The 27327-nt window shown below is 43.5% G+C and overlaps 1 protein-coding gene across 1 annotated transcript in view; it reads left to right on the plus strand.

The window, feature by feature from the left end:
* Positions 1-26793, plus strand: part of CCER1 (coiled-coil glutamate rich protein 1) — a 78987-nt gene extending 52194 nt beyond the window's left edge. The window contains exon 2 of the mRNA XM_033951813.1: positions 26578-26793. Within this exon, the coding sequence (XP_033807704.1) occupies positions 26578-26793 (216 nt within the window). The remainder of the gene's footprint in view (positions 1-26577) is intronic.
* Positions 26794-27327: the final 534 nt, after the last annotated feature.

Below are 27327 nucleotides of genomic sequence, written 5' to 3' on the forward strand. Positions count from 1 at the left end.
GTGTAAGATTGCTGCACATGCTGCTTGAATCGCCATGTGTAGTCGGGCCCGTGGAAAGGGAAGGGGGGGGGGGTGGCAAAGGACTCGGGACCGCGTTTATAGTTGGGACCGCGGGAAGGGAAAGGGGGATAGAGGAAACGCTAATGCTGCTGCACAGGGAACTGGTGTTTGGGGAGGGAAATGGAGGGGAGGGAATGCTGCTTTGGACAGACAGACATGGAGGAAGGGATACAGAAAGAAAAGAAGAAAGACACAGGGGCAGGTGCACAGGGAACTGGTGTGGGGGGAGGGAATGCTGCTTTGGACAGACAGACAGAGGGAGGAAGGGAGACAGAAAGAAAAGAAGAAAGACACGGGGGCAGGGAGATACACAGAAAGACAGACAGACAAAGGAGGCCAGAGACAGACAGACAGAAAGAAAGACAGCGGGAGTCGCGTCAGGAGGGGTGCGGGATGCGGCAGAGGGAACTTTTCCAATGGGTGCAACTGGGCGGCTGTCGGGAACCTCTGATCAGGGGCAGAGCAAAGTAAGTGTATCATAGGTATAAGAAAGAGGGGGGGGGGGAGAAAAAGGAAGGGATGCCTACTGCTGGACAGGGGGAGAAGGAAAGAGGTGCTGATGGACAGGGGGGGTGAAGAAAAAGGAACGGAGGCCTAATGTTGGACAGGGGGAGAAGAAAAGAGGTGCTGCTGGACAGGGGGGGAGGTAAAACAAAGGGAGAAGGGCTGCTGCTGCATAAGGAGAGCAGTGAAGGGGTGGTGGTGGACACAGGGGAGGTAAAAGGAAGGGACAATGGACAGGGGGAGCAGGCAAGGGGTGGTGATGTACAGCCAAGGAAAAAGAAAGAAAGAAAGCGGCTAAGGAGAGAGAGAGAAAGAAATAAAGACACACACACACACATATATTCTAGCACCCGTTAATGTAACGGGCTATAAGTCTAGTTGATAAATAATATCTTGCCACAGGTGTGCTGTAGTCATTCTCTGACAGACTTATATGCCATTTTAATGTGTTAGAACTAGGAAATTCCAATTAGCAAAGAACAGTCAAGAATAAGCAAGAATTACCAAGACTAGTTTTCCCATTAAGATGAATCAACCTTCGTCCATATGTTAGTTTTACTTTTGGAGTCTTTCAGTGAGTCAGGATTGTATCACTAGTGTGGGTTGTCTCAGACACTGCACACAGCAGTATGGAAAATGTGACTTTAAAAACTGTGAGGCCAGGAGAAATTGGCAGGACCCCCTCCCCCCTTTTTTATTATGATTGCTGTCATATGACATCTTTTTTTCCTCCTAGATCTATTTATGCTATGATGGCACTAGAGAATGACATGGAGACAAATTTTTCCCCATTCCTGCAGGAACTCAATTTCCCCTGAGTTTTGTCACTATCCCTGTCCCTGCCCTATTCCTGTAAGCTTTGTCTTAAACACACGAGCCTCGAACACTTATGATTTTAGTGTTTGAGGCTTGTGCAGATGAGGATGAAGCTCAGGCATTGGTGGAAAGAGGCATTATGACATCACAATCCGAGCTCTAGAATGTTACTACTTATGATTTTAAAGGGTTTGAGGCTTGTGCCAATGAGGACTGAGCTCAGGCATTGGTGGAATGAGGCATTATGACATCACAGTCTGAGCTCTAGAATGTTGCTACTTATGATTTTAAAGTGTTTGAGGCTTGTGCAGATGAGGAGAGAGCTTTCAGGAATGGGGCTGGAACAGGAAAAGAACTGGATAGGATGGGAAAATGAGTTCCCGCGGGAGCGGAGAAAAATTTGTCCCCCGTGTCATTCTCTAGATAGCACAGAGGGGTCATGAAGAGCTTCAAGAGATTCAGTTGAAAACACAAATGTTATCTACTTTAAGCTTATTTGATTTTGCCTACAGAATAACTAAGGCCTTCTTTTACTAAGGTGCGCTAACCGATTAGCAAACGCTAATCAATTTAGCGTACGCTAAACGCTAACGCGTGCATGTTATTCTATGGACGGGTTATCTTTTAGCGCGCACTAATTGGTTCGCGCACCTTAGTAAAAGAGGGGATAAATTCTGCTTATCAAGGTGCATCAGAAAATACATGCCACAATATAGCCATATCAGCAATAAAATATATTGGGAGTTCTACTGCGTCAAATATGTCCTAAACTGCCAATTTTATTTTTTTATGCAAAAAGGGACAACTTGCCAAGTACCCTGACCTGTACAAAAATGCTGAAGTGTTCACCTTCTGGGCCCGATTCTATATAGGGCGCCTAAAAGAATCATTGTCAACTAGAATGGCGCTAAGCGCAATTTTAGAAGGTACACGTACCTTTTATAGGATTGCGCTTTGCACCTGTCCATCACCTCACTTTTAGATGTACCCATTTAGGCCAGCTAAAACCAGGCCTAAATGGGTGTGCCTAATTTGGGTGTGGATTGGGCATATTCTATAACAATGCACATAATGTTTTGGATGTTATGAGCAGGACTTGGATGTCCTTTTGAAAATATCTTTCCACATGTGCTAAAAATCCTTTATATCTGTGGTTCTCAACCTTGTCCTGGGGGACCCCCAGCCAGTCTGGCATTCAGGATATCCCTAATGAATATGTATGAGACATGTTTGCGTGCCTGTCTCCTCCATTATATGCAAATCTCTCTCAGGCATGTGTGTGAAAGTTGGGAAGTGAGTGTGAGTGATGGGGATTAAGTATTGTTAAGTTGTAAAAGTACTGTAATGAAATGAATTCTGGGAGATACGATTAAAATTGAATTGATTTAAATAATACTTAATAGCTGGTTTTAAGAATATTGAGTTATCCAATAGGCAGCTATTTAATTAACTGGAAAAAAAACCCCAAGCTTAGGCTTTAGTTTATGGTGTCAGGACAAAAGCACGCCGGGACAAAGGCGCGCCCAGACAATTGAGCGCAGTGCGGAGGCGCGCGCCGCTCAAAATTAATGTTTTTAGGGCTCCGACGGGAGGGTGTGGGGGGGAACCCCCCCACTTTACTTAATAGACATCGCGCCGCGTTGTGGGGGCATTGTGGGGGGTGGGGGGGGGTTGTAACCCCCCACATTTTACTGAAAACTTCACTTTTTCCCTGTTTTTAGGGAAAAAGTGAAGTTTACAGTAAAATGTGGAGGGTTACAACCCCCCAAACCCCCCATAACGCCGGAGCGATGTCTATTAAGTAAAGTGGGGGGGTTCCCCAACAAAACCCCCTGTTGGATCCCCTAAAAACAGTACTTTTGAGCAGCGCGCACTTCCGCGCTGCGCTCAATTGTCCGGGCGCGCCATTGTCTATGAACCTTAGTTTATGCATGTTCATTAGGGATATCCTGAAAACCCAACTGGCTGGGGGGTCCCCCAGGACAGGATTAAGAACCCCTGTTTACATAATTACCTTCTGACTTTCTTGAGAAGATATGCTGGAGGTTATTGGCCTCCTTAGAAGTTTTCATAATAATGAGCTCCACCAGAACCCACAAGAAATCCAAAGACTTAGTACAATGATGCCTCTCAAAGTAATTCTTGTTCTAAATATTTTCAGACTTAAATCTTTCTGGCACATTTGCTTATATAACCTTGCATTTAGTTTGCTGTTTATTCATAGAAATATTTTCCCCATTTCTATTCCCCTTTGTAGACACAGTAACAATTGAGATCAGGTTAGCAGAAACATTTTGGATCCTTTATAAAATGAATCATTGGATATAAATTGGTAAGAGTTCTGAAAGCAGCAGTGTGAAATATATAGAAACTCACACTTTATGCAGGCACAGACCTAGTGGTAAAAGTGACAGCCTAATGGATACCTATGTCTCTCAAATAGATTATAGTATTTCACCAGAAATAGCATCTTAAGAGAAAATATAGACAAAAGAATCCTTCAGTGACCAGAAAGCATGAAGTATCTCCTTTTAGCAGAAGATGAAAATTATGGACAAAGGAATATTTTCTTTCATTTCAAAGATGATGTCATTAAATAGCTGGACATTTATTTTCCATTTCAGCATTGTAAGGACTGTAGCCTTGCCTCAGGAATTCAGTTCAGTCTTAGGACTGTTTAAATTCAGGGATCTAGCTCATACAGTTTTCCAGAAAATGAAATTGAGTGTTTTGATCCAGAAGTACCTTTTGCTGAATTAGGATCAATCACTAACTCCCCAAGTGATGGTTCAAGACTGGGAAAGAAGCAACTTGATTCTTGTAACCAAGAAAATGAGTCTTTATATTTTTCAGTCATCCAGTATATTCTAATATTTTCCTTTTTTTTTTTTACAATTGGGGTAATTTCCCACATGCAAAACATATTATGAGGGCTGAACTAAAAGCAATGAAAAAGTGGGCATAACTTTTTAATTAACTAATATAGGTCGTTGGTACATGTTGGTAGAGTAACTCTTCCTCTATACAAAGGTAGTACTCAACATAGTCTCCATCACAAGCGATGTATTTGTACTATCGTTGAACCCAACTCTTGAATCCTTTTTGAAAAAATTCAGATGTGCACTGTCATACTACTTCTTCACAGCCACTTTCACCTCGTCTGGTCATCAAATTGTTTTCCCTGAAGACTGTCCTTCATTGGATTGAACAGGTGGAAGTCGGAGGGTGCCAGATCTAGGCTGTATGGGGGACCACTGATTAGCACAATTTACCGATTGCCTGACTAATGCTTTTAAAACCAATAGGAGAAAAATTTTTTCACTCAAAGAATAGCTAAGCTCTGGAACGCGTTGTCAGAGGATGCAATAAGATCAGTTAATGTATCTGGTTTAAAAAAGGGTTTGGACAAATTCCTGGAGGAAAAGTCAATAGTCTGCTATTGTGACAGACATTGGACGGTAGCATGATTTAATCGCTTATCTAATTTCTAAGTGAGTTTACAATGTATATAAAAAAGAGCATGAACATAATAAAAATGCCATTAACAATACCTTTAATACTTACAAAAAGAAAACAAATTACAAAAAAAATATCAACTAATAATTGGCATATTAGAAAGGGATAAATGGGACAGACAGACGGGAGACAAAAGGAAATAGGGTTAGAAATACAATTTGGATAGGAACGAAAGACAAGTAAGGAAAAAAAACAAAAGGAAAGGGCTCGTAGCTGCATCAGAAGTCTTAACAAAAGTCTAGTTCATTCATTTTTTTGTTTGACTAGCCTTTATGAGAAGACATTCATGCAGGCTCTTTTTGGTTTTATTTCATCTTTGTAATCCATTAGTGCAATATCATATTAAGTACATCCAGATTTTGAGATAATAGAGGCCTGTCTAATAAGAACTAGACTTTTGTTAAGACTCCTGATGCAGACCGTTTAGGTTGAAACACGTACGTGTCGAGTCTTTATGTGAATGAATATATTATTCCTGTTGAACACAGAGGTCTCCTATACTGTTCTTTTCCATTTTCTCTGGTGTGAGAAGTCATTTTCTCCTGTGTCTGTTACTTCCACTTAGATGGAACATAGAACACTGGTTCTGTCTTGCAATAATCGCTCACTGGTCATTATTACATATTTCAATGTAGAATTCTGTTAGCAGAAAGGCATTCATTTAAAGCTGAAAGAGGTACATTTTGCCTTCATAGATGTTACCTTTATCCCCACAGCGGGGTAAGTTATAATCTCATGAAAACAGCAAGTTGGCTCAGCTGGCCCACAGGTCTACAACCCAATCATATACAGTAATTCCCTTTCCCAGTGCTTTGCTTCTCTACTCCAGCACAGAATACAAATTTACTTTCCAGCAGGCTAGCTACAGAAATCTCTTTCATAGTAATAGAGGCTGAGCACAAACATTTCAAAATTGAAATCCACTCATCTGTAAACAGGAATGACATGACCGCGTTTACTGAAAAGATAAACAGAGATTATCATTTCATAGGGCAGCGAATTGAAAACTAGTTCCAAAAAAAAAAAACCCACGCACACATTTCATTTTTAACATGCCACTTCTATCCTCTGAGATAACCCGTGTTGTTCTTTTGAAAATGCACTGTGGCAAATGCTTTGTTTTTATTTCTAATGAACTGTCTGCACATAGTTTACCTGAAAATGGAAATCTAAAGGGCAATGCCCAGATGCCTATTGATCAGAGAGAATTTCTGCGTACAAAAGAGCTTTCTTATGTAATGTCAAAATAAAGACATAAGAACATAAGAACATAAGCAATGCCTCTGCTGGGTCAGACCTGAGGTCCATCATGCCCAGCAGTCCGCTCACGCGGCGGCCCAACAGGTCCAGGACCTGTGCAGTAATCCTCTATTTATACCCCTCTATCCCCTTTTCCAGCAGGAAATTGTCCAATCCTTTCTTAAACCCCTGTACTGTACTCTGCCCTATTACTCCCTCTGGAAGCGCATTCCAGGTGTCCACCACTCGTTGGGTAAAGAAGAACTTCCTAGCATTCGTTTTAAATCTGTCCCCTTTCAACTTTTCCAAGTGTCCTCTTGTTCTTTTATTTTTCGAAAGTTTGAAGAATCTGTCCTTCTCTACTCTCTCTATGCCCTTCATGATCTTATAAGTCTCTATCATATCCCCTCTAAGTCTCCTCTTCTCCAGGGAAAAGAGACCCAGTTTCTCCAATCTCTCAGCGTATGAAAGGTTTTCCATCCCTTTTATCAAGCGTGTCGCTCTCCTCTGAACCCTCTCGAGTAACGCCATATCCTTCCTAAGGTACGGAGACCAATATTGGACGCAGTATTCCAGATGCGGGCGCACCATCGCCCGATACAATGGCAGGATAACTTCTTTTGTCCTTGTTGTAATACCCTTCTTGATTATGCCTAGCATTCTATTTGCTTTCTTAGCGGCTGTTGCGCACTGTGCCGTCGGCTTCATTGTCATGTCCACCATTACCCCCAAGTCCCTTTCTTGGTTGCTCTCATTCAATAATATCCCTCCCATCGTATAGTTGTACCTCGGGTTTCTGTTTCCAACATGCAATACTTTACATTTCTCAACGTTGAACTTCATCTGCCATCTCGCCGCCCATTCCCCCAATTTGTTCAAGTCCCTTTGCAATTCTTCGCATTCCTCTTTAGTCCCAGCTCCACTAAATAGTTTTGTATCGTCCGCAAATTTTATTATCTCACACTTCGTGCCTGTTTCTAGATCATTTATGAATATATTAAATAGCAGCGGCCCGAGCACTGAGCCCTGCGGAACACCACTCGTGACCCCCATCCAGTCCGAGTAGTGGCCCTTCACCCCTACCCTCTGTTTCCTACCCGCCAACCAGTTTCTGATCCATCTATGTACGTCTCCGTCCACTCCATGGTTCTTCAGTTTCCGGAGTAGACGTTCGTGAGGCACCTTGTCAAAGGCTTTTTGGAAATCAAGGTATATGATGTCTATGGGGTCTCCTCTGTCCATCCGTTTGTTAATTCCTTCGAAGAAGTGCAATAAGTTCGTTAGGCACGATCTCCCCCTGCAGAAACCATGTTGGGTTGTTTTCAAAAGTTCGTTTCTTTCCAGATGTTCATCGATGTGTTCTTTAATCAGTGCTTCCGTCAGTTTCCCCGGAACCGAAGTCAAACTCACTGGTCTGTAGTTTCCCGGGTCACCTCTTGATCCCTTTTTAAAGATGGGCGTGACATTGGCTATCTTCCAATCCTTCGGGATCATGCCTGTTTTCAAGGATAGGTTGCAAATTTGCTGCAGTAGTTCCGCTATCTCCTCCTTTAATTCCTTCAGAACCCTGGGATGGATTCCGTCCGGACCCGGGGATTTGTCAGTTTTAAGTTTTTCTATCTGCCTGTGTACATCATCAAGGCTCACTTCCATGGATGTTAATTTTTCTGCTTGATTTCCATTGAATATTTGTTCAGGTTCTGGTATGTTGGTTGTGTCTTCGTTTGTAAATACAGACGAGAAGAACATGTTGAGTCTTTCTGCGACTTCTTTCTCCTCCTTCACCGCTCCCTTCCTGTCTCCTTCGTCCAGCGGTCCTACCTCCTCCCTAGCTGGCTGTTTCCCTTTAACATATCTGAAGAACGGTTTGAAATTTCGTGCCTCCCTGGCTAGCCTCTCTTCATACTCTCTTTTGGCTTTTCGAACCACACGGTGACATTCTTTTTGATACTTCCTGTGCTCCTTCTGGTTCCCTTCAGTTTTGTCCTTTTTCCATTCCCTGAATGAATTTTTCTTATTGCCTATCGCTTCCTTCACTATTTTAGTCATCCATACTGGGTCTTTTGTTCGACCCTTTTTGCACCCCTTTCTGAATCTGGGGATGTGCAGATTTTGTGCCTCGCTCACTGTGTCTTTGAAAAAAGACCAGGCATGTTCTACTGTTTGCCATTTTTTGGAAGTGTTCCTAAGTTTCTTCCTTACCATTTCCCTCATTGCTTCAAGACCAGAAGAAACAATTCAGCCTATCTCGCTACAACTAATGGCAGAAGAATACACGTGATTTTTAAAGAAATTTACTGCTGAGTAAGAGGCCTTTTTATTAAGCTGTGCTAGACAAGCTTATTGTGTCCTAATGTGGGACTTTACCACACACTAAGCTTTAAAATAGCCATTTTTCTATTTGTCTCATTTCTGGCCTTGTGCTAAGGTTAGCTTTAATGCACAGCTGTTTCAGGACCCCTGTTCTCATAGATGTGTGTATATTGGTGGGTATTCCAATGTATTCTTATTTCTTCCACATGTCTGTTCTTGAGTTCAACAAGTTATTTTGGCTTCCATTGCTTGCTGAAGTGGAATCACTGGGGTATGACATCTTTTTAAGCACACCCATCTAACATTCTTCATGAAATACAAAAAAAGGTTTTGTGCATAATGCTTAAATGATTTTATTGGTTTAATTTTTGAAGCATCCCAGCCATTTATGAAGAATTGCATCCAGGCAGGAAAAAAAAATGTTTTAAAGAAAGCTGGTAATTAATTCATCACTTCTGGCAACTGAAGAAAAAGCACAAGTGACAGGAATCATGCATTACTAAAGCGTCTCATTAGTTTAATTGTTAGCTAGATATAAATCTGATCTAGCATAATACTTTTTGAAGAGGGCAAATCTTCCTCAACCCTATTAATAGATATGTTAAAAACTTTCAATTGCTGTTTCGAATTCTTGCCTCTAGAATTGACAAAGTCACTTGTTCTCTCGAATAATCAAACAGAAATACTGACACGAAGTGCACTTTCTGCATGCACCACTGCAGCATGCATATATAGTTCTGATGCAGGCTTCTCCAACCTACAGCCCTTGGGTCAAAACCCAGTCCACTAAGAGCTTTTACTTGACCCTCAGAAACTCAGTGGGATTCCTGCTTCCCCTGCTGTGACTCGGCTCTCTGCAGAGGCCAAAACCGTGAGACCAACCCAAATTTGCGGCACAATAGAGCTCAAACTTGCAGACAGACAAGTCACAGAGGAAGAAGCTGGAATCCCACTGAGCTGCTGCTGGAGCCCAAGTGCAGAGAAAGAGACTGGGTGAAGACTGTGTGTGTGTGTTTGGGGGGGGGGGGGCAGGTATGAGAAAGAGATTGGGTGAAGGCTGGGAGGAACATGACAGTGAGAGAGAGAGAGAGACTGGAGGGGGTAGGGTAGAACATGAGAGAGAGAAAAAAAGTTGGCCAAGCCTAAACTGATTTCTTCAGTGAAACAGCCCAACTACCTGTAATAGTATCTCAAGCTTCCCTAACTCCATGTACTTTTAACATAACATAACCTTACTGGGTCAGACCAATGGTCCATCAAGCCTAGTAGCCTATTCTCACGGTGGCCAATCCAGGTCCCTAGTACCTGTCCAAAACCCAAGGAGTAGCAATATTCCAGCATCTCAAAGAATAGCAAGACTCCGGAACCCCAATGAGAGCAACATTTCAGAGCTGAGATTGTGATGTCATAATGCCTCATTCCACAGTGCCTCAGAGTCAACCTCATCAGTGATGTCACAATGGCTTAATTGACCTATACTTGACTCATGTAAGAACATAAGAATAGTCTTACTGTAGGGGTGTCAAACTCAATCACATAAGGGGCTGAAATCTAAAACAGGCTAAGTTGCGGGCCAAATTTTTTATTAAGATACTTAGGGGTCCTTTTATTAAGGTACGCTAACCGATTTTGCGAGTGCAAAATGTGCACCTTAATAAATGGACCCCTTAGTCTTAGTAGAAGTATAGGGTTACAACCTCTCCAACCCCACGCCGGCTCTGTTATGTAAACAAAATAAATAAAAAAGACTTTTCCTCTCTCTTTTAGGTCCTAGCTCACGCCTGCTGTCTAACACCAGCTCTGGCAGGATACACATTTCAAATCTGACATATTGTAATCACAAAACAGGAAATAAAATTATTTTTTCTACCTATTATTGAAATCATGTTTCTCTTCCCTCCCTCTTTCTTTCATGCCATCTTCCTTTTGTTACACTTACTGATGTCACTTCCTGCTCTTGCTCCTGTTCCTGCTCCAGCTCACCATACCTAGATATAGTAACTGCAACAGTTGAAAAGCTCTGTTTAATCATCTGTCCCCCCTATTCCTGACTCTCTCCAACTCATCATTCTCCAAACAGCTCAATCATTTGTCCTCTCCTTTCTTCTTCCCTGTCCATCATTCAATTCTCCTCTATCCAGATCATTCCCACTGTCTTCTCTACAGAGAAAACTTCCTTTTACCTCCACCTCTCCTCCCCAGTCCCCCCAAATACTAGCATCCCCAATCCCCCAACCACTGTATTGAGGTTTCAATGATATTTTAAATCCTTACCACAGTATTTGCAAAAACAGTTGTTTTGACCTTGAAACTAAAGTCACTGTTCATGAAAACCTTTTTGCTGTCCGATGCCATTTTCTCTCTTCACAGACTTGCCCCAGTTTATTAAACCGCGATAGCAGTTTTTAGCACCGGGAACCGTGCTGAATGCTGCGCAATGCTCCTGACGCTCATAGGAACTCTATGAGCGTCGGAAGCAGTGGAAAGCATTCAGTGCGGCTCCCAGTGCTAAAAAATGTTAGCACAGTTTAGTAAAAGGGGGAAACTAAGGTACTTTTTTTTTTTCATTTATATATATATATATATATATATATTTTTTTTTTTTTTTAAACGCCTTCACCGGATCAGACCGAGGTCCATCTAGTCCGGCGATCCGCACACGCGGCGGCCCATTTAGGTACTCCTTTATGGAGACCCGGATTTACTGTATCCCTCAATATGATATGCAAGAAGGTATGCATCCAACTTGCGCTTGAATCCCAGTACAGTAGTCTCCTCCACAACCTCCTCCGGGAGTGCATTCCAAGCATCCACCACGTGCTGTGTGAAAGAAAACTTCCTGACATTTGTCCTGAACCTGCTGCCACTCAGTTTCAGGCTATGACCTCTTGTCAGTGTCACATGTGAAAATGTCAGTAATGCTGCTTCTTGGTCTATTTTATCAAATCCTTTTAATATTTTGAAAGTCTCAATCAAATCCCCTCTCAGTCTTCTCTTCTCAAGGGTAAACAGTCCCAGTTTCCTGAGTCGATCTTTGTAGCTCATATGTTCCATTTCTTTAATAAGTTTCGTGGCTCGCCTCTGCACTTTCTCCAGCAGAGTTATATCCTTTTTAAAGTATGGAGACCAGTGTTGGACACAGTATTCTAAGTGTGGTCTGACCACACTTATTTATAAGGTAAAAATTAACATTATAACAAGAAATCAAATATACGCTTGAATTTCAACTCAAGTCCTCAAAAAAAGAGAGATCCAAAATGGATGCTAGGCGAATATTAAAGAAAACTACATTCGCAAAGGCAATAACCAGCTGGGTGAGACTGAGGCACCCTTTCTTTAAACTGAGCACTCATGTTCCATCTTTCTCCAGACGTGATGTTGAGAGAAGCGTTGTCAGTTGGGATGGCTCAAAGAAAACAAATTTATGAGATTGGTAATTAATTACACATTTACATGGGTGTCGCAAGTAAAAGGTCGGCCCCAGAGCTATAACACCAGGTTTCATTAGTAAGAATTCATGTCTCCTTCTCTGTGTTTCTTTAGCCAAATCTGGGAACATCTATATTGTAAGACCTAAAAATTCTTTTTGTTTATTTTTAAAGAAAAGTCTCAACAACCAGTTTTTATCTGGTGCAAGAGCTACTGTCAGAAGTAAAGTTGTTGGGGTCACTAATTCTTTATCAGAAAGTTCCAACAGATTTGATTTATTCATTGAATCATGTACCATTTCGTGTTGCTGTTGTCGATCCTGCGTCTTATTTGGAAGGTAATAAACCTGTGTAAATGGAGGAACTGACTCCTCAGGAACCTCCAATACTTCCAACATGTAACGTTTCAACATTTCTCTAGGGGCTACCATTGGAGCCCTAGGGAAATTAATCAGTCTAAGATTATTATTTCGAGAAAAGTTTTCCAATGTCTCCATCTTCCTTCTTAAATTAGCATTATCCTTAATTAATGTTTCAGTAATTTGCTTAAAGACTTTTAATTCTTGATGGACAGTCTGTACTATAGTCTTGGAGCTCTCTACTTCAGTCTTTAAGCTTTTAATCTCAGTTTCATGGTTATTAAATTTCCTTTCCAACTGATGCAGCTGTGGGTTTATAGAACTTGCCAAATTAGCCACAAGATCCCATAAAGAATCTACTGTTACTTCTCGAGGCTTCTCAATTTGAAAGGAATGTGACTTTAATTTAATTAGCTCACCCTCTGGCAGCGTGTCTCGTCAAACAGCTTGCTGGGCTTGTTCCTCTCCAACCACTTCCTCCTCAGTCTCCATGCCGAGTTTCCCCTGCACCGGCAAAGAAACCGGCAACACAGTCCCCTTCTCGATTTCCTTAGCCTCCGGGAGGAGGTAAACTCCGACTTCCAGTGTGCCTCCTCTCGCGGGGAACTGGTGGACTGAGGGAGTGGGAGAGGTGCTCTAACATCGGGGCTTATCAATGTCTCTAGTCCCATAGAGATCGCCACAGACTCGCCTCCACTGTCTGTCTCCTGCTGGAAATTCCCCGATGGCAATGGCATACCTTGCATTTTCCTCACCAGCTCCTCAATATTGCCGAAGATGGTCGTCCTGGAGTGCTGCGAGGCTCCAGCAGCGCTTTGTCCTCTCCTCTTCGGCATTGCCCAAAAACAGGTAAAATTGTAACAACGGAGGTTAATTGAAGGGAGCTTCAGGGGGAGTGCTGCTCAAAACCAGCTAGCATGTGGCCATCTTGGTTCCACTAAGGCAGTGTTCTTCAACCTTTTTACACCCGTGGACCGGCAGAAAAAAAATAATTATTTTATGGACCGGCAAACTACTAGGACTAAAATTTTAAAATCCCGTTTCCGCCCCATCTCCGCGAGCTCGGTCCCCACAAATCATCTGATCCCATCCACACAAGCCTCAGTTATGATTTTATATTGAATGTATTTTATTAAAGTATAAAAAGAAACAATATTCTGTAGAATTGTCATTTTATAAATACAAATAATTCAGAGCAAGGATCAACAAAACCCCTGTCTCCCCTCCCCTTCACATATATCCCCTCTACTATCAAGAAAACTGAACAAGCCAAATTATTACAGAATGCTACACAAAAATATCATGCTAACAGAATACTGAAGTAACACATGACAGGAATAGTTTTAGGGGAGTGCAACTAGGGCAACTGCCCCCTGGTCAGAGAGCGCCCTAAGCCAGCTGAAAGCTAAAGAAGCACTGCCTGGGTTTTGCAGTCCCCAGTTATGTCTAAAACCAGCTCTAGCAGGATATATATTTCAAATCTGATATATTCTAATCACAAAATAGAAATAAAATTATTTTTTTCTACCTTTTGTCGTCTCTGGTTTCTGCTTTCAATCTTTTTTTCACTCTCTTCCTTCCAGCGTATGCCCTCTCTGTCTCTTCAATCCAGCATCTGCCCCTTCCATCCACTATCTGTCCTCTCCCCCTTCCATATGGTATCTGTCTTCTTTCTATGTCCCTCTCCCCTTTCCATCCAGCTTGTGCCCCTCTCTCCTATTTACATGATTCATTCCAGCTTCACTACTCTCTTCATTTTTATCTCTCCACCAGATCTATCATCTTTGTCCCTCTGCTTATTTTTCTGCTGACCCCTTCCTATCATCAATCTCTCTACTTTCTCATGCCTGTGTCTCCCCTTCCCCTCCTCTAATCTCTCTGCCAGCTGTTTCCTTCCTTTTTTCATTCTCCTTTCCCTCCTCCTCCTGTCCAGCAGTAACTCTCTTCCCTTCCTCCCCTCCCAGCAGCATCTCTCCGTCTCCCTCTCCAGTAGCAGCTGTCCCTTTTTTTTTCCTTGCCCAGCAGCTTCCCAGATTCCTTTCCCTCCTCCCCTCCCAGAAGCATCTCTCCTTCTCCCTCTCCAGTAGCAGCTGTACCTTTTTTTCCTTGCCCAGCAGCTTCCCAGATTCCTTTCACTCCTCCCCTCCCAGAAGCATCTCTCCTTCTTCTCCCTCTCCAGTAGCAGCTGTCCCTTTTTTTATCTTGCCCAGCAGCTTCCCAGATTCCTTTCCCTCCTCCCCTCCCAGAAGCATCTCTCCGTCTCCTTCTCCCTCTCCAGTAGCAGCTGTCCCTTTTTTTCCTAGCCCAGCAGCTTCCCAGATTCCTTTCCCTCCTCCCCTCCCAGAAGCATCTCTCCTTCTTCTCCCTATCCAGTAGCAGCTGTCCCTTTTTTCCTTGCCCAGCAGCTTCCCAGATTCCTTTCCCTCCTCCCCTCCCAGAAGCATCTCTCCTTCTTCTCCCTCTCCAGTAGCAGCTGTCCTTTTTTTTCCTGGCCCAGCAGCTTCCCAGATTCCTTTCCCTCCTCCCCTCCCAGAAGCATCTCTCCTTCTCCCTTTCCAGTAGCAGCTGTCCCTTTTTTCCCCTGCCCAGCAGCTTCCCAGACTGATAGTGGTTTTCTCCCCTCCCAGCAGCTCTTCTTACTTCCCAGCGCAGCGATTCACGAAGGCAGCCTCGGGTCCTTTGTTGGGTCGCGCCGCCTCTGAGGAAAGAGGAAGTTGCATCATCAGAGGCAGCCGCGACTCAGCAAAAGCCCCGAGGCTGCCTTCGTGAATCGCTGCGCTGGGAAGTAAAGGAGAGCTGCAGAGAGGGGAGAAAGCCACTGTCGGAGGCTCCCCAAGATCTCTCCGGCCCAGCGCACGCTTCCGATGCTGATCTTGCCGGTCCTGCGCGGACCGGCAGGAAGTTCAAATGAGTCAATCTTGCCGGTCCTGCGCGGACCGGCAAAAATTTCCTGCGGACCGATACCGGTCCGCGGACCGGCGGTTGAAGAACTGTGCACTAAGGTACTTCTTAGTCACCATTTTGATCACTACCATCTGTGATGTAAACAAAATAAAGCAGCCTGCAGAGGATCGCCGTTCAGCCATTGCAGGCTGCCATCGGCCTCACAGCATGTTCCCTCTGCTGTGGTCCTGTGACGTACGGGATTGCGACAGAGGGAATGTGCTGCTGAGTCTACAGCAGCCTGCTAGGATCGCTACAGCCGACAAGTGATCCTCTGGTGTCAAAATGCTCTATTTATGTGATAGTACTACCAGCCATTGAGACTCTTAACAAAGGCATAGATGCCGAAACACTGTCAGTGTCGAGTCTTCGAGTCCTCACAGTGCTATTATCAATAAAGTGAACTTTACACCCTTGGCTGAATTATTGACTTCTCATCCTCATGACTCCTTTGATGAGCCCAGACATTGTAAGGGCCTCTTTCTGGATTGGTATGGTCTTTGTTTTAGAAGCACCATTCATATTTTAAATATTCATAAATTGGCATTTAGATAGAGATATAGACAAATCTAGTCTAATCAGGACTTCTTAATCGTACTTATCCAGTACAAAAACAAGAGACTCATGCAACATAATGGGGAAAAGGTTACATCATATCATAGAGCAAAGGTGTCAAAGTCCCTCCTCGAGTGCCGCAATCCAGTCGGGTTTTCAGGATTTCCCCAATGAATATGCATAAGATCTATTTGCAAGCACTGCTTTCATTGTATGCTAATAGGTCTCATGCATATTCATTGGGGAAATCCTGTAAACCCGACTGGATTGCGGCCCTCGAGGGGGGACTTTGACACCCCTGTCATATAGGAGGGTTGCACTGTTACAATGGGGAGAAGAGTTACATCACATTATAAGAGGTTACATTATTGGGGACTGTTATGTCATTTTTGAGCCTGGGAGCTTGGAGCACAACTCTGTTATTTTGAGCGCGTCGCTTTCAAGGAAGAGACCTTCTGTTTTAATCCACAAGTTCACTTTTAGGACCAGCAGGGACCCCTGAAGAAGACAATAGTGTCGAACACAGACCGTGTAGGGTCCATATGCATCTAGAGGTTCCGACCCTAGATGTATTTATGTGGATTACTTGTTTGTTTCAATAAAGCCATCAGCTTGGACATCGACTCTCCACAATTTTCTGGTTTCTCTGGACTGTTATGTTAAGCAGAGAGGGCAGAGTTTTTGAGCTGATAAGAATTTATCAAATAGGTATATTTTCAGTCTTTTCCTGAAGGTGAGATAGGTCAGTTCTGTTCTTATGGATGTTGGAAGGGCGTTCCATGTTCTTGAAGTGACATATATGGAAAGGGTTTTAAATGTTTGCTTGTATTTCACTCCCTTGAATCAGCTGGTGGGTGTTGCAGATCCTGGTTGAGGTGAAAGGGAGTTGGGAAACAAGTTGGTTATCTGTTCCGGTGAGTTGGCATTTAATGTATGGTGTACAATGCCCAGTCTTCCAATTTGATAAAGTCTGCCTGCAATTTTAGTGGCATAGATGGTACTCATTGGGATCTGGGTGGGAGGAAAGAGATGTGCCCTCCAAGGGTCCAGCACCTCTCTTCTCTCTCACGCCCACCAAGTGTTCCAGATGCTACAGTGGCAGAGGCAGTCCTAAAGGCTGCATCTCTGGCTGGCAGGGCCTTTTCTCTGCCACATTCCACCCAAAGGAAGTTGCACCAGAGTGGTAGAACATGGCACAGGAAAGGCTCTGCCAGTCAGAGAGGCCGTTTTTAGTACTGTCTATGACTGTAGTGTCTGGAGGATCCAGTGGGCAGGTAAGCAGCTGGATGTGAGGGGGAGAGGAGCCAGAATCAGGTATACAAAAGGGAGGGTTTAATTGCAGGTGGTGTTTTGCTGGCCTCGCTCAATGATAGCTATCCCCTGAGTGCCTATGTGCTACTTTCCTTTATCGAATTCTAGCGTACCTGTGCATATGCATTTATGCATGAGTGCTTCCACCAGCCATCTTTGTTCCCTGTAAGCTAAGTGGAAGTCGTCCGGTGGGTGATGCTGTTTCACTATCACATTTTCAATAGTGAGGGACAGGCAAACTCTGCAGGACTTCAAGGAAAGTGCCTACCCCTAGTGCAGTGTAATCCTGTGGGCTTTTATTAATAGTGGGGTTACGCCATCATATTTTATTTTAGAGTTGGTGATGAGCTCGATTGAAATGTTTTGAATTATTTGTAAACGTAGCTCTTTTTGGGTAACGCCTTTGTATAGAGCAGTGTATCGCAAACTGTGTGTCTCCTGAGATTTCTGGTGTGCCATGGTACACTGGGGAAGAGGAGAGGTGCCGGCACCGGATGACTGACTACAGGACGTGCCTTTCAATAATTATGAAAGGTTAAAGTGGCTAGGGCTCTACAGCTTAGAGAAGATATGTCTCATGAACATAAGAAGTTGCCTCCGCTGAGGCAGACCAGAGGTCCATCCTGCCCAGCGGTCCGCTCCCGCGGCGGCCCATCAGGCCTAATTGCCTGAACAGTGTCCCTGACTAATTTTGTAACTGCCTCTATCCTCTAATCTTATCCCTATAACCTACCTCTACGCCTATCTGTACCCCTCAATCCCTTTGTCTTCCAGGTACCTATCCAAACCTTCTTTGAAGCCCTGTAGCGTGCTCTTGCTTATTACATCCTCTGGTAGCACGTTCTATGTATCCACCACCCTCTGGGTGAAAAAGAACTTCCTGGCGTTTGTTCTAAACCTTCCCCCTTTCAATTTCTCTGAGTGCCCCCTTGTACTTGTGGATCCCCATAATTTGAAAATTCTGTCCCTGTCTACTCTTTCTATGCCCTTCATGATCTTGAAGGTTTCTATCATGTCTCCTCTAAGTCTCCGCTTTTCCAGGGAGAAAAGCCCCAGCTTTTTCAGTCTGTCAGTATATGAGAGGTCCTCCATACCCTTTATTAGCTTAGTTGCTATTCTCTGGACTCTCTCAAGTACCGCCATGTCCTTCTTGAGGTACGGCGACCAGTACTGGACACAGTACTCCAGGTGCAGGTGATATGATAAAGGTCTATAAAATACTGAGTGGAATGGAAGGGGTGGACGTGAGTTACATGTTTACTCTTTCCAAAAATACTAGGACTAGGGGGCATGCGATGAAGCTACTAAGTAGTGGATTTAAAACAACCCGGAGAAAATATTTATTTACACAACGTGTAATTAAACTCTGGAATGTGTTGCCAGAGAATGTGTTGAAATCAGTTAGCTTAGCGGGGTTTTAAAAAGGTTTGTATAATTTCCTAAAAGAGAAGTCTAAAGGCCATTATTGAGAAGGCTTGGGGAAATCCAGTGCTTATTCCTAGGATAAGCAGCATAAAATCTGTTTTACTACTTGGGATCTGGTTAGGTACTTGGGACCTGGGTTGGCCACTGTTGGAAACAGGGTACTGGGCTTGATGGATCTTCAATCTGTTCCAGTATGGCAATTCTTATATTCTTAAGTATAGGACAATCAAACCCATTGTGACATTACTTATGAAGTTGTTCTTAGGCATTGATGGAATGTGGCATTATGACATCACAGTCTCAGCTCTGGAATGTCGCTACTATTTAGTTTTCTGCCAAGTACTTGGGACCTGGGTTGGCTACTGTTGGAAACAGGATACTGGGCTTGATGGAGCTTTGGTCTGGCCCAGTATGGCAATTCTTATGTTCTTAATATCACCCAAACCTTACACAGGCTAGAGCAGTGGTCTCAAACCCGCGGCCCGGGGGCCACATGCGGCCCTCCAGGTACTATTTTGAGGCCCTCAGTATGTTTATCATATTCACAAAAGTAAAATAAAACAGTTTCTTGATCATATGTCTCTTTAGCTATAAATTGCAATATTATTATTAAGAACATAAGAATTGCCACTGATGGGTCCCGCAGCGGCCCTTAGGTCAAAGACCAGCGCCCTAACTGAGATTAGTCCTTGTTCAGCAGGAACTTATCTAACTTTGTCTTGAATCCCTGGAGGGTGTTTTCCCCTACAACAGACTCCGGAAGAGCGTTCCAGTTTTCTACCACTCTCTGGGTGAAGAAGAACTTCCTTACGTTTTTTCAGAATCGATCTCCTTTCAACTTTAGAGAGTTCCCTCTAGTTCTCCCTACCTTGGAGAGGGTGAACAACCTGTCTTTATCTACTAAGTCTGTTCCCTTCAGTATGTTGAATGTTTCGATCATGTCCCCTCTTTTCAAGGAAAAATTTATAAACCATAAAGAGCTTTACCTCATGCAAAATTGTCATTTCTTTAATAAGACATTAACTATTTTTTTCGGAGGCCCTCCAAGTACCTATAAATCCAAAATGTGGCCCTGTAAAGGGTTTGAGTTTGAGACCACTGGGCTAGAGAAAGGGTTCAATATTATTAACCATGTAGACTTAGAGAAAACCACTGCCTATTCCTGTGTATATCTATTTCTTGGGATTCTGCCAGGCATTTGTGACCTGGATTGACCAGTGTTGCAAATAGAATATTGTGTTTAATGGACCTTTGGTTGGACTCAGTCTGGCAATTAGTGCCCCCTAATTCTCTTTTTATCCTACAGAAAATATATTATTTAAAAAAATATATAACATAAAACATCTCTGGCATTTGGCAATGATTTGCACATTTCAGAAACTACTGACATTTTAAACAATGTCAGTCTGAACTGCAGGGACGTCTTGTACTTGCATTGGGTTCAATTCTGTTCATATATTTGTCTATCCAGAAGGGTTTTGTCCAGCATATAAATTACTCAGAGAATAGTGTGCTGATATATGTTCAAATTTCTACCGAGTATGAAGTTTGACTTTGCCCTAGTATATTTTTAAACAGGAAATATGCAATTATCTATTATCTGTTGTTACAAGGCACTCAAGTGGAAATTCTGATTCAGACGTATGATTATCTTAAAGGGCATATCTCTGCCTCCTCAGCACTCATACGCACCGCAATCAATCATTATTTATATACTGTAACAGTATCACTATATAAAAAAAACAGAATTAAAATGGAGGTAAAAGATAGCTTTGTATTCTACAGACTGCGTTCAGCGTTTCAAACTATCTTCTTAATCGATTGACAAAAACAGGCAGCCAAACATAATGGACTATAGGCATGCAGCAGCAGCGAGAGATTTTTAAGGAGCTGGCCACCTCAGGCTGAATTTGACCCAGTTATTCAACGTAAGACCTAATCCAGGTGCTGGCAAATCATTTGCATGCAAACATAATAGTGAATCAATCGCTGTTGGATTGAGTCGCTATTTATTGTTAGTGAATCTAGGCCATACATAGAAACATAGAAATTGACGGCAGAAAAGGGCCATAGCCTATCGAGTCTGCCCATACCAATGACCCACTCCCTGATTCTTACTCCCCTATAGATCCCACATGAATATCCCATTTTCTCTTAAAATCTGACACGCTGTTGGCCTCAATTACCTGCTGAGGCAGCTCGTTCCAATGATCGACCACCCTTTCGGTGAAGAAGTACTTTCTAGCATCACCTTGAAATTTCCCTCCCCTGATTTTCAGCGAGTGTCCTCTGGTTACCGAGGGCCCTGTAAGACTGAAGATATCATCTTTCACCTCTATACGCCCCGTGATATACTTAAAGGTCTCAATCATGTCCCCCCTCTCTCTTCTCTCCTCCAGTGAGTACATCCGCAGTTTTTTTAACCTTTCTTCATACGTGAGATCCCTGAGCCCCAAGACCATCCTGGTAGCCATTCGCTGAACCGACTCAATTCTCAACACATCTTTCCGGTAGTGTGGTCTCCAGAATTGAACACAATACACTAGATGAGGTCTCACCATGGATCTGTACAGTGGCATTATGACTTCAGGTTTTCTGCTGACAAAACCCCTACGGATGCAGCTCATCATTTGTCTTGCCTTGGACGAAGCCTTCTCTACTTGATTGGCAGCCTTCATATCATCGCTAATGATCACTCCTAAATCACGTTCCACCGTGGTCCTGGACAAGGTTTCACCATTTAGTGTGTAAGTTCTGTATGGATTTTTTTTGCCTAGGTGCATTACTTTACATTTTTTAGCATTGAAGCCTAGCTGCCAAGTTGATGACCACTGTTCCAGCTGCCGTAGGTCCTGCGTCATAAAGTCAGGCACACTGCTTTTGCCTACTATACTATACTATACTATAGTTTGGCATCGTCGGCAAACAGTGATACTTTTCCTCTAAGCCCTTGGGTCAAATCTCCTATGAATAAATTGAATAGAATCGGCCCTAAGACGGAGCCCTGAGGTACTCCACTCATCACTGCTGACGTTTTGGAGGGGGTACCGTTTACCATCACCCTTTGAAGCCTACCATCTAGCCAATCCCTTACCCATGTAGTAAATGTATCCCCTAATCCCATCGATTTTAGTTTGTTCAACAGCCTGCGGTGTGGGACGCTATCAAAAGCTTTGCTGAAGTCCAAATATATCACGTCCAGGGACTCCCCGGCATCCAGATGACTGGTCACCCAGTCAAAGAAGTCAATCAGATTAGATTGGCAGGACCTTCCCCTGGTAAATCCGTGTTGGTGTGGATCACGTAAATTTTCTTCGTCTAGAATTTTGTCAAGTTTCTGTTTGATCAGTGTTTCCATGAGTTTGCACACTATGGATGTAAGACTCACCGGTCTATAATTTTCTGTCTCTGTTCTGTAGCCCTTTTTGTGGAGTCAGTACTAATACACACTATCCAGTTAAATGCCACTGGATATTGTCGGCTGGGTCTCCTTTGACCAAATAAATAATTTTGAATATGAGGCCAGTGGAAGCTATTTGGTCTTTAGAAAATTAGTAAAATCTCTTTATTCCTGGAAGCTTTTAATAAGCTGTGTTGAAGCGTAAGCTTTCAAGGACAGAGTTAATTTCATCAGATGCAAGCTTACGCCTCAATAAATCTGTTAGTCTATAAGGTGCCAGCAGAATCTGTGTCATTTTCACATATCATAATTCTATAACATTCTTGTTTAGATGATCCATTGCGGCCTCATTGCACTTAAAAATCAAGTCATGTGGGTGAATATGTTCCACTTTTCCTGTACATCAGGGGTGTCCAACTTGCGGCCCCGTGAAATATTTTGTGCGGCCCCGGTCTAGGGCAATGCAGTGTTGCCCTCTGCTGCCCCTGGGTGTTTACCGTCTTGCCGGCTCCCTCCACTGTCTTGTTGCAGCGTTTGCACGTATGTGCGGCCCCAGAAAATTTTTTTCAGCCAATGTGGCCCAGGGAAGCCAAAAGGTTGGACACCCCTGCTGTACATGTTAGAAAATGCAGCGTGAATGTCTTCTTATTGTACTGTAGCAGGACTTGTATGGTTTCTGAAATAATAGGTTGACACAGATTGAGAGCAGAAGCAGTGGCGTAGTAAGGTGCGTTGGTGCCCCTCCCCTGCCCCCCCCCGGCACGCGGGCCCCCCTTTCCTTTCCCCATGCCTTTTTGACTTCTCCAGCGTGAGCAGCTTGCCCATGTCGGTGTCAACTCACCCTTTGATGCCACTTTCTAGGTGGGTCCTGGAAGTGATGTCAGAGAGAACGCCGATGTGGGCAGCAACCTCACACTGGGGAAGTAAAAAAAAGGTACGAGGGAAAGCAAGGGGCACCTACACGCAACAAGGAGAGGAGCGGGGAGCAGGCGGCGGAGAGGAGGAGGAATGCGCCTTTTGGAAGACCACATCCGGGGCGGACTGCACACCCCCCTTACTATGCAACTGAGTGGAAGGGAGCTAATGGAAAGTTTGGACAGTAGATGAATGGTTATTTTATGGGATGGTGCTTATTTTATAGACGTATAAGGGTGCAGCTATCAATGTAGGCTACTACTGTCATTGTACCACACTAGGGGATGGGAATTGTTATTAACATGGGCTGCTGCTAAGTCAGGTTATTGTACCACTAGCTCATGCTATTCAGTGGCGTAGTAAGAAGTGGGTGGGGGAAGGTCTGCCCCATGCACCGTCTTAGTGGGGTCGCCGGCACTCGTACTCCTTCCTGCCCCCAGCTCCTTCCCCCCCTCCCCCACTGCATGTGTCCCCTTCCCCGTATCTCTCTGCCTCGCTATGCTACTGAAGGAAAATCACTCCCTGGACCTGTTCAAAGTATTATATGGATGATATAACAGAGTTCACATGCTTGCTCAGAATCATGGAGGGGAAAACTGGGGCGAACCCCATGATTCTGAGCAAGCCTGTGAACTTGCATTTTATCACTCCTGTTACATTGTTTGTAACTGGTCCCCTTTCCCATATTTGACTGGAATCGCTACGCTACTGGGCAGATGTGATGCCTGCTCAAGAGCAGGCATAAATCTAATACACTTTACCCAGTCTCTGCCCAAACTTTTCCCCTCGGTACATCTACTGCGTTAGTGCGTCAGCTTACACCGTTCGCACTTGTAGGCATAATCTAAGAGGCCTTTTTCACGCAATATTAACATTTTCCCTTATATTCTATAAAGTTTGCCCAGATTTGGGCGTGGATCCCTAATGGGCGCCCAAAATGATTACTTAATGGGCTCCTATGATTTAGTTATTGGAACTAACAGCAATTAATTTGCATTCATTTTGATTTGGGCACCAGTCTGGCTTCTTGTTATTCTGTAACAGGAGGCACCTAAATTGCATCGTGCACAACTCAAAACGTGCGGCCGTGGGAGGGACATGGGAAGATCCGTGTCATTCACAAAAGATGCCCCACATGTCAATCTTAGAATCACACCTAGCAGCGCCTAAAGTGAACATAGGTGCACCCTATTTATGCCAGGGTTTTCTTGGCCTAAATACCAGCTCCTAAGTCCACTTCATTTATTTATTTAATTTATTTTCTATCCCGTTGTCCCCAAAGAAATCAGAATGGGTTACAGGTTTTTAGGCATCTACATGCAAAACATACCCATGTCCACAATCCATCCCTAATCATGCCTACTTTCTGTTAAGCGCCTTGGACTAGGCACCTACCTAAAAGCAGTAGGTAGCTAGTGAGTTAGGCGCCTACCACCCTATTAATTTTAATTTAAGCCAATTATAAGTTGCTAATTGCTTGTTATTGGTACAAAGCTGCTGTCGAAGTTTCTACCATGGGCCGGTGAGGTAAATGATCTGATGCTCATAGGAATTCTATGAGCATTGGAGCATTTGCCTCTCTGACCCGCAGTAGAAACCTCAACCATGGCTTTGCAAAAGGAACTCTAAGTTAGGCACTTAGATCAGCTAGGCGCGCTGTTCCAGGTGTCTAACTAGGTGTCATTTATGAAATCAGGTTCAACGTCACAAAATAGTGGGTATTTGCACCCAATATGTGCACCAGAATTTATAATGGGTTTCAGCTGGCATGAATTCTCGGGACCAAAGTTGAGCACCAAATTCGGCACTCAATGAATGTTCTCGGTGATGGCTCCAATGTGGTGGAACTGCCTTCCGAAGGTCTTAAAACTAGAAAAGGACACCGGAAAGTTCAAGACAGGAATAAAGTCCATCCTTTAACAAATAAAGCAACAGAGAGGGAGGTAATAACATAGAGGAAATAGCTGGCTACCTCCTACTAATTCTAGATAACTAGAATTATCAGGTTGGGTGTAAATCTTGGATGAACATAATACATGGTATTAGGCATGTAAATAAGTAGAATTTAGAATGGCCATAGGGCTACCAGATGTCCAGATATACCCAGACATGTCCTCTTTTTAGAGGACATGGCCAGGCATCCAGACAGATTTGCAAAGCCTAGAAAACACTTCCCCTTTTCACTCATACCGTTGTTTGTTTTTTAATTTATTTATAAGTATTTCAAAATTAAGCATACACTTGAACAGAAGAAATAATGCTGTTACTACCATTAGATATAAATTATATAAATCACATTACATGATTATATATAGGAAATCAACACATTCAGAAGAAAATAGCAACACTATTTATATCAATAAGGCAAATGGGAAAAGGGAGGAGAAAGAAAACACCCAAGAATTGGGGAATTCAAAACCATCCTGTGTCATTCTTTAGAGTCTATCTCAACCTGAGTCCTTCTACACCAGCATTCTTCAATGCAAGGCTTGAGGGTTAGAGGCTGAGCCAATTCATACTCTGATTCTAATGTAAGTCAAGTATAGGATAATGAACCCATTATGACATCACTGATTAAGTTGGCTCTTAGGCATTGGTGGAATGAGGCATTATGACATCACAATCTCAGCTCTGGAATGTTGCTACTCTTTGGGCTTTTCCAGGTACTTGTGACCTAGGTTGTCCACTACTGGAAACAGGATACTGGACTTGATGGGCCTTCAGTCTGTCCTAGTATGGCAATGCTTGTTGTCTTATGTTCTAACCATCCAATGTCATTCTCTAGTGTCTATCTCAGCCTCAGTCCTTCTACATCAGCATTCTTCAGTGCAAGGCTTGACGGTCAGTGGTTGTGCCCATTCATACTCTGATTCTTCCTTCTCTCCTTAAAGAATGACATGGGGATGATTTCCCATGGGCTCTCCTTAAAGAATAACATGGGGATGATTTCCCATGGTTATCCATGGGGATGGGGACAGTGACAAATTCTGTCACCATGTCATTCTCTACAAGGAATATATAATAAACAATCAATAGAAAAATCTTTAATCAGTCAGGAGAAAAAAATGATCATATCAAGAGGTAGACAGTTGCTATTCACAGCTTATCCTTCAGATGGGGTTACTGTGACCACAAGATTAGATGGAGTCTTCTTATCCTCAATAAAATATCATTGGCAGCTACAATTTAATGCTAAGAAATGCAATGTCTTGGGCTGCAAAAAACCTGAGGGAATGGTACAGTGTAGGGGGTGAAGAACTTATGTGCACAACAGGAGAGTGGCAAGAGGCACATCCTGTAGGCAGTCAGCTGGTACTGGTGCCTCTCCTCCTTGGCATCTTTCCTCCTCTCTGCGCCTTTTCTTTTTAAACATCCCCTCCCTCGGCATCTCAGGGCCCCTTTTGATGTCCTTGAACTACCGACCCCAATTTAGTGTGCCACCAGGACAGATGAGGAAAATGCTTGAGTACCTGATTATAAAACCGCTTAGATAACCTTGATAGGCGGTATATAAACACCTAATAAACTTGAAACTTGATGACAGACTACATCTTTCTGTTAAGGGCAAAAGATAATATTTGGCGCACACCAAGTCATAGCTTATTATACTAAAATTAGCTTATAGCTAAAAAAATAATACATGCTAAGCAAATTGCAAAAGCTAAGCATTAACTATTAATTGTGGTCCCACAAGGACTATATGCTATGGAGAATTGATTTATTTTGCAGGGGACAACTTTATGTAATGATAATGACAGCAGCTTTTCATATCAATTTATGTTGCTTATTTCAGATTTGGATTGCAAAAAATGAAGTCTCTGAGCTGTTTTCGCAGGAGCTGGCAGCCACCTGCAGAAGCTGTGGTTCTACAGAAGAGGAAAGACATCAACAGTCTGTGCTGTTTGTTTCCACACCAGTGAATTTCGATCTGCCAGGATCACTTACAGGACAATTTCTCTGTGCTCATTTTGTAGACGTGCGTATGCTATACATCATTGGGAAGCCATAAATCTCAGCTTGCCAAGAGATGTAAATAACATTTTCTGCAATGGATGGTTCTTAGGATATCATCACTCTCGTTGGGGCTTCTGCAGCATTAAAAATTCCAAAATACTGTAGTACTATTTACAGAGATGGTTAGGGGGTGGATTGTGGTCATTATTTATTTATTTATTTAAAACTAGTTGTTTAGCCCGTTACATTAACAGGTGCTAGAAGGTAGCTAGCATCTCCCCTTTCTCCCATCGCCCCACGGTAGCCAGCATCTCCTTTTCCATCCCCCCATTCAGCAGCTACTCTTTCTTACCCTCAGGTAGTCAGTGTGCCCTCTTCCTCTCTATACCCTATTTTGAAATGCCGTCCTTGCTCGGCCGCCGCGGCCTGCAACCGCCGACAGCTGCCGCGGCCAGCAGCCACCGCGGCCTGCAACTGCCAACAGCTGCAGCAGCTTGCAACCGCCGACATCCACCTCGGGCCGCCAACAGCTGCCGTGGCCGACATCCACCTCGGGCCGCCGACAGCCACCGCGGCCTACATCCGCCTT

Source organism: Geotrypetes seraphini, chromosome 7, assembly GCF_902459505.1.
Source record: "Geotrypetes seraphini chromosome 7, aGeoSer1.1, whole genome shotgun sequence".
Lineage (NCBI taxonomy): Eukaryota > Metazoa > Chordata > Amphibia > Gymnophiona > Dermophiidae > Geotrypetes > Geotrypetes seraphini.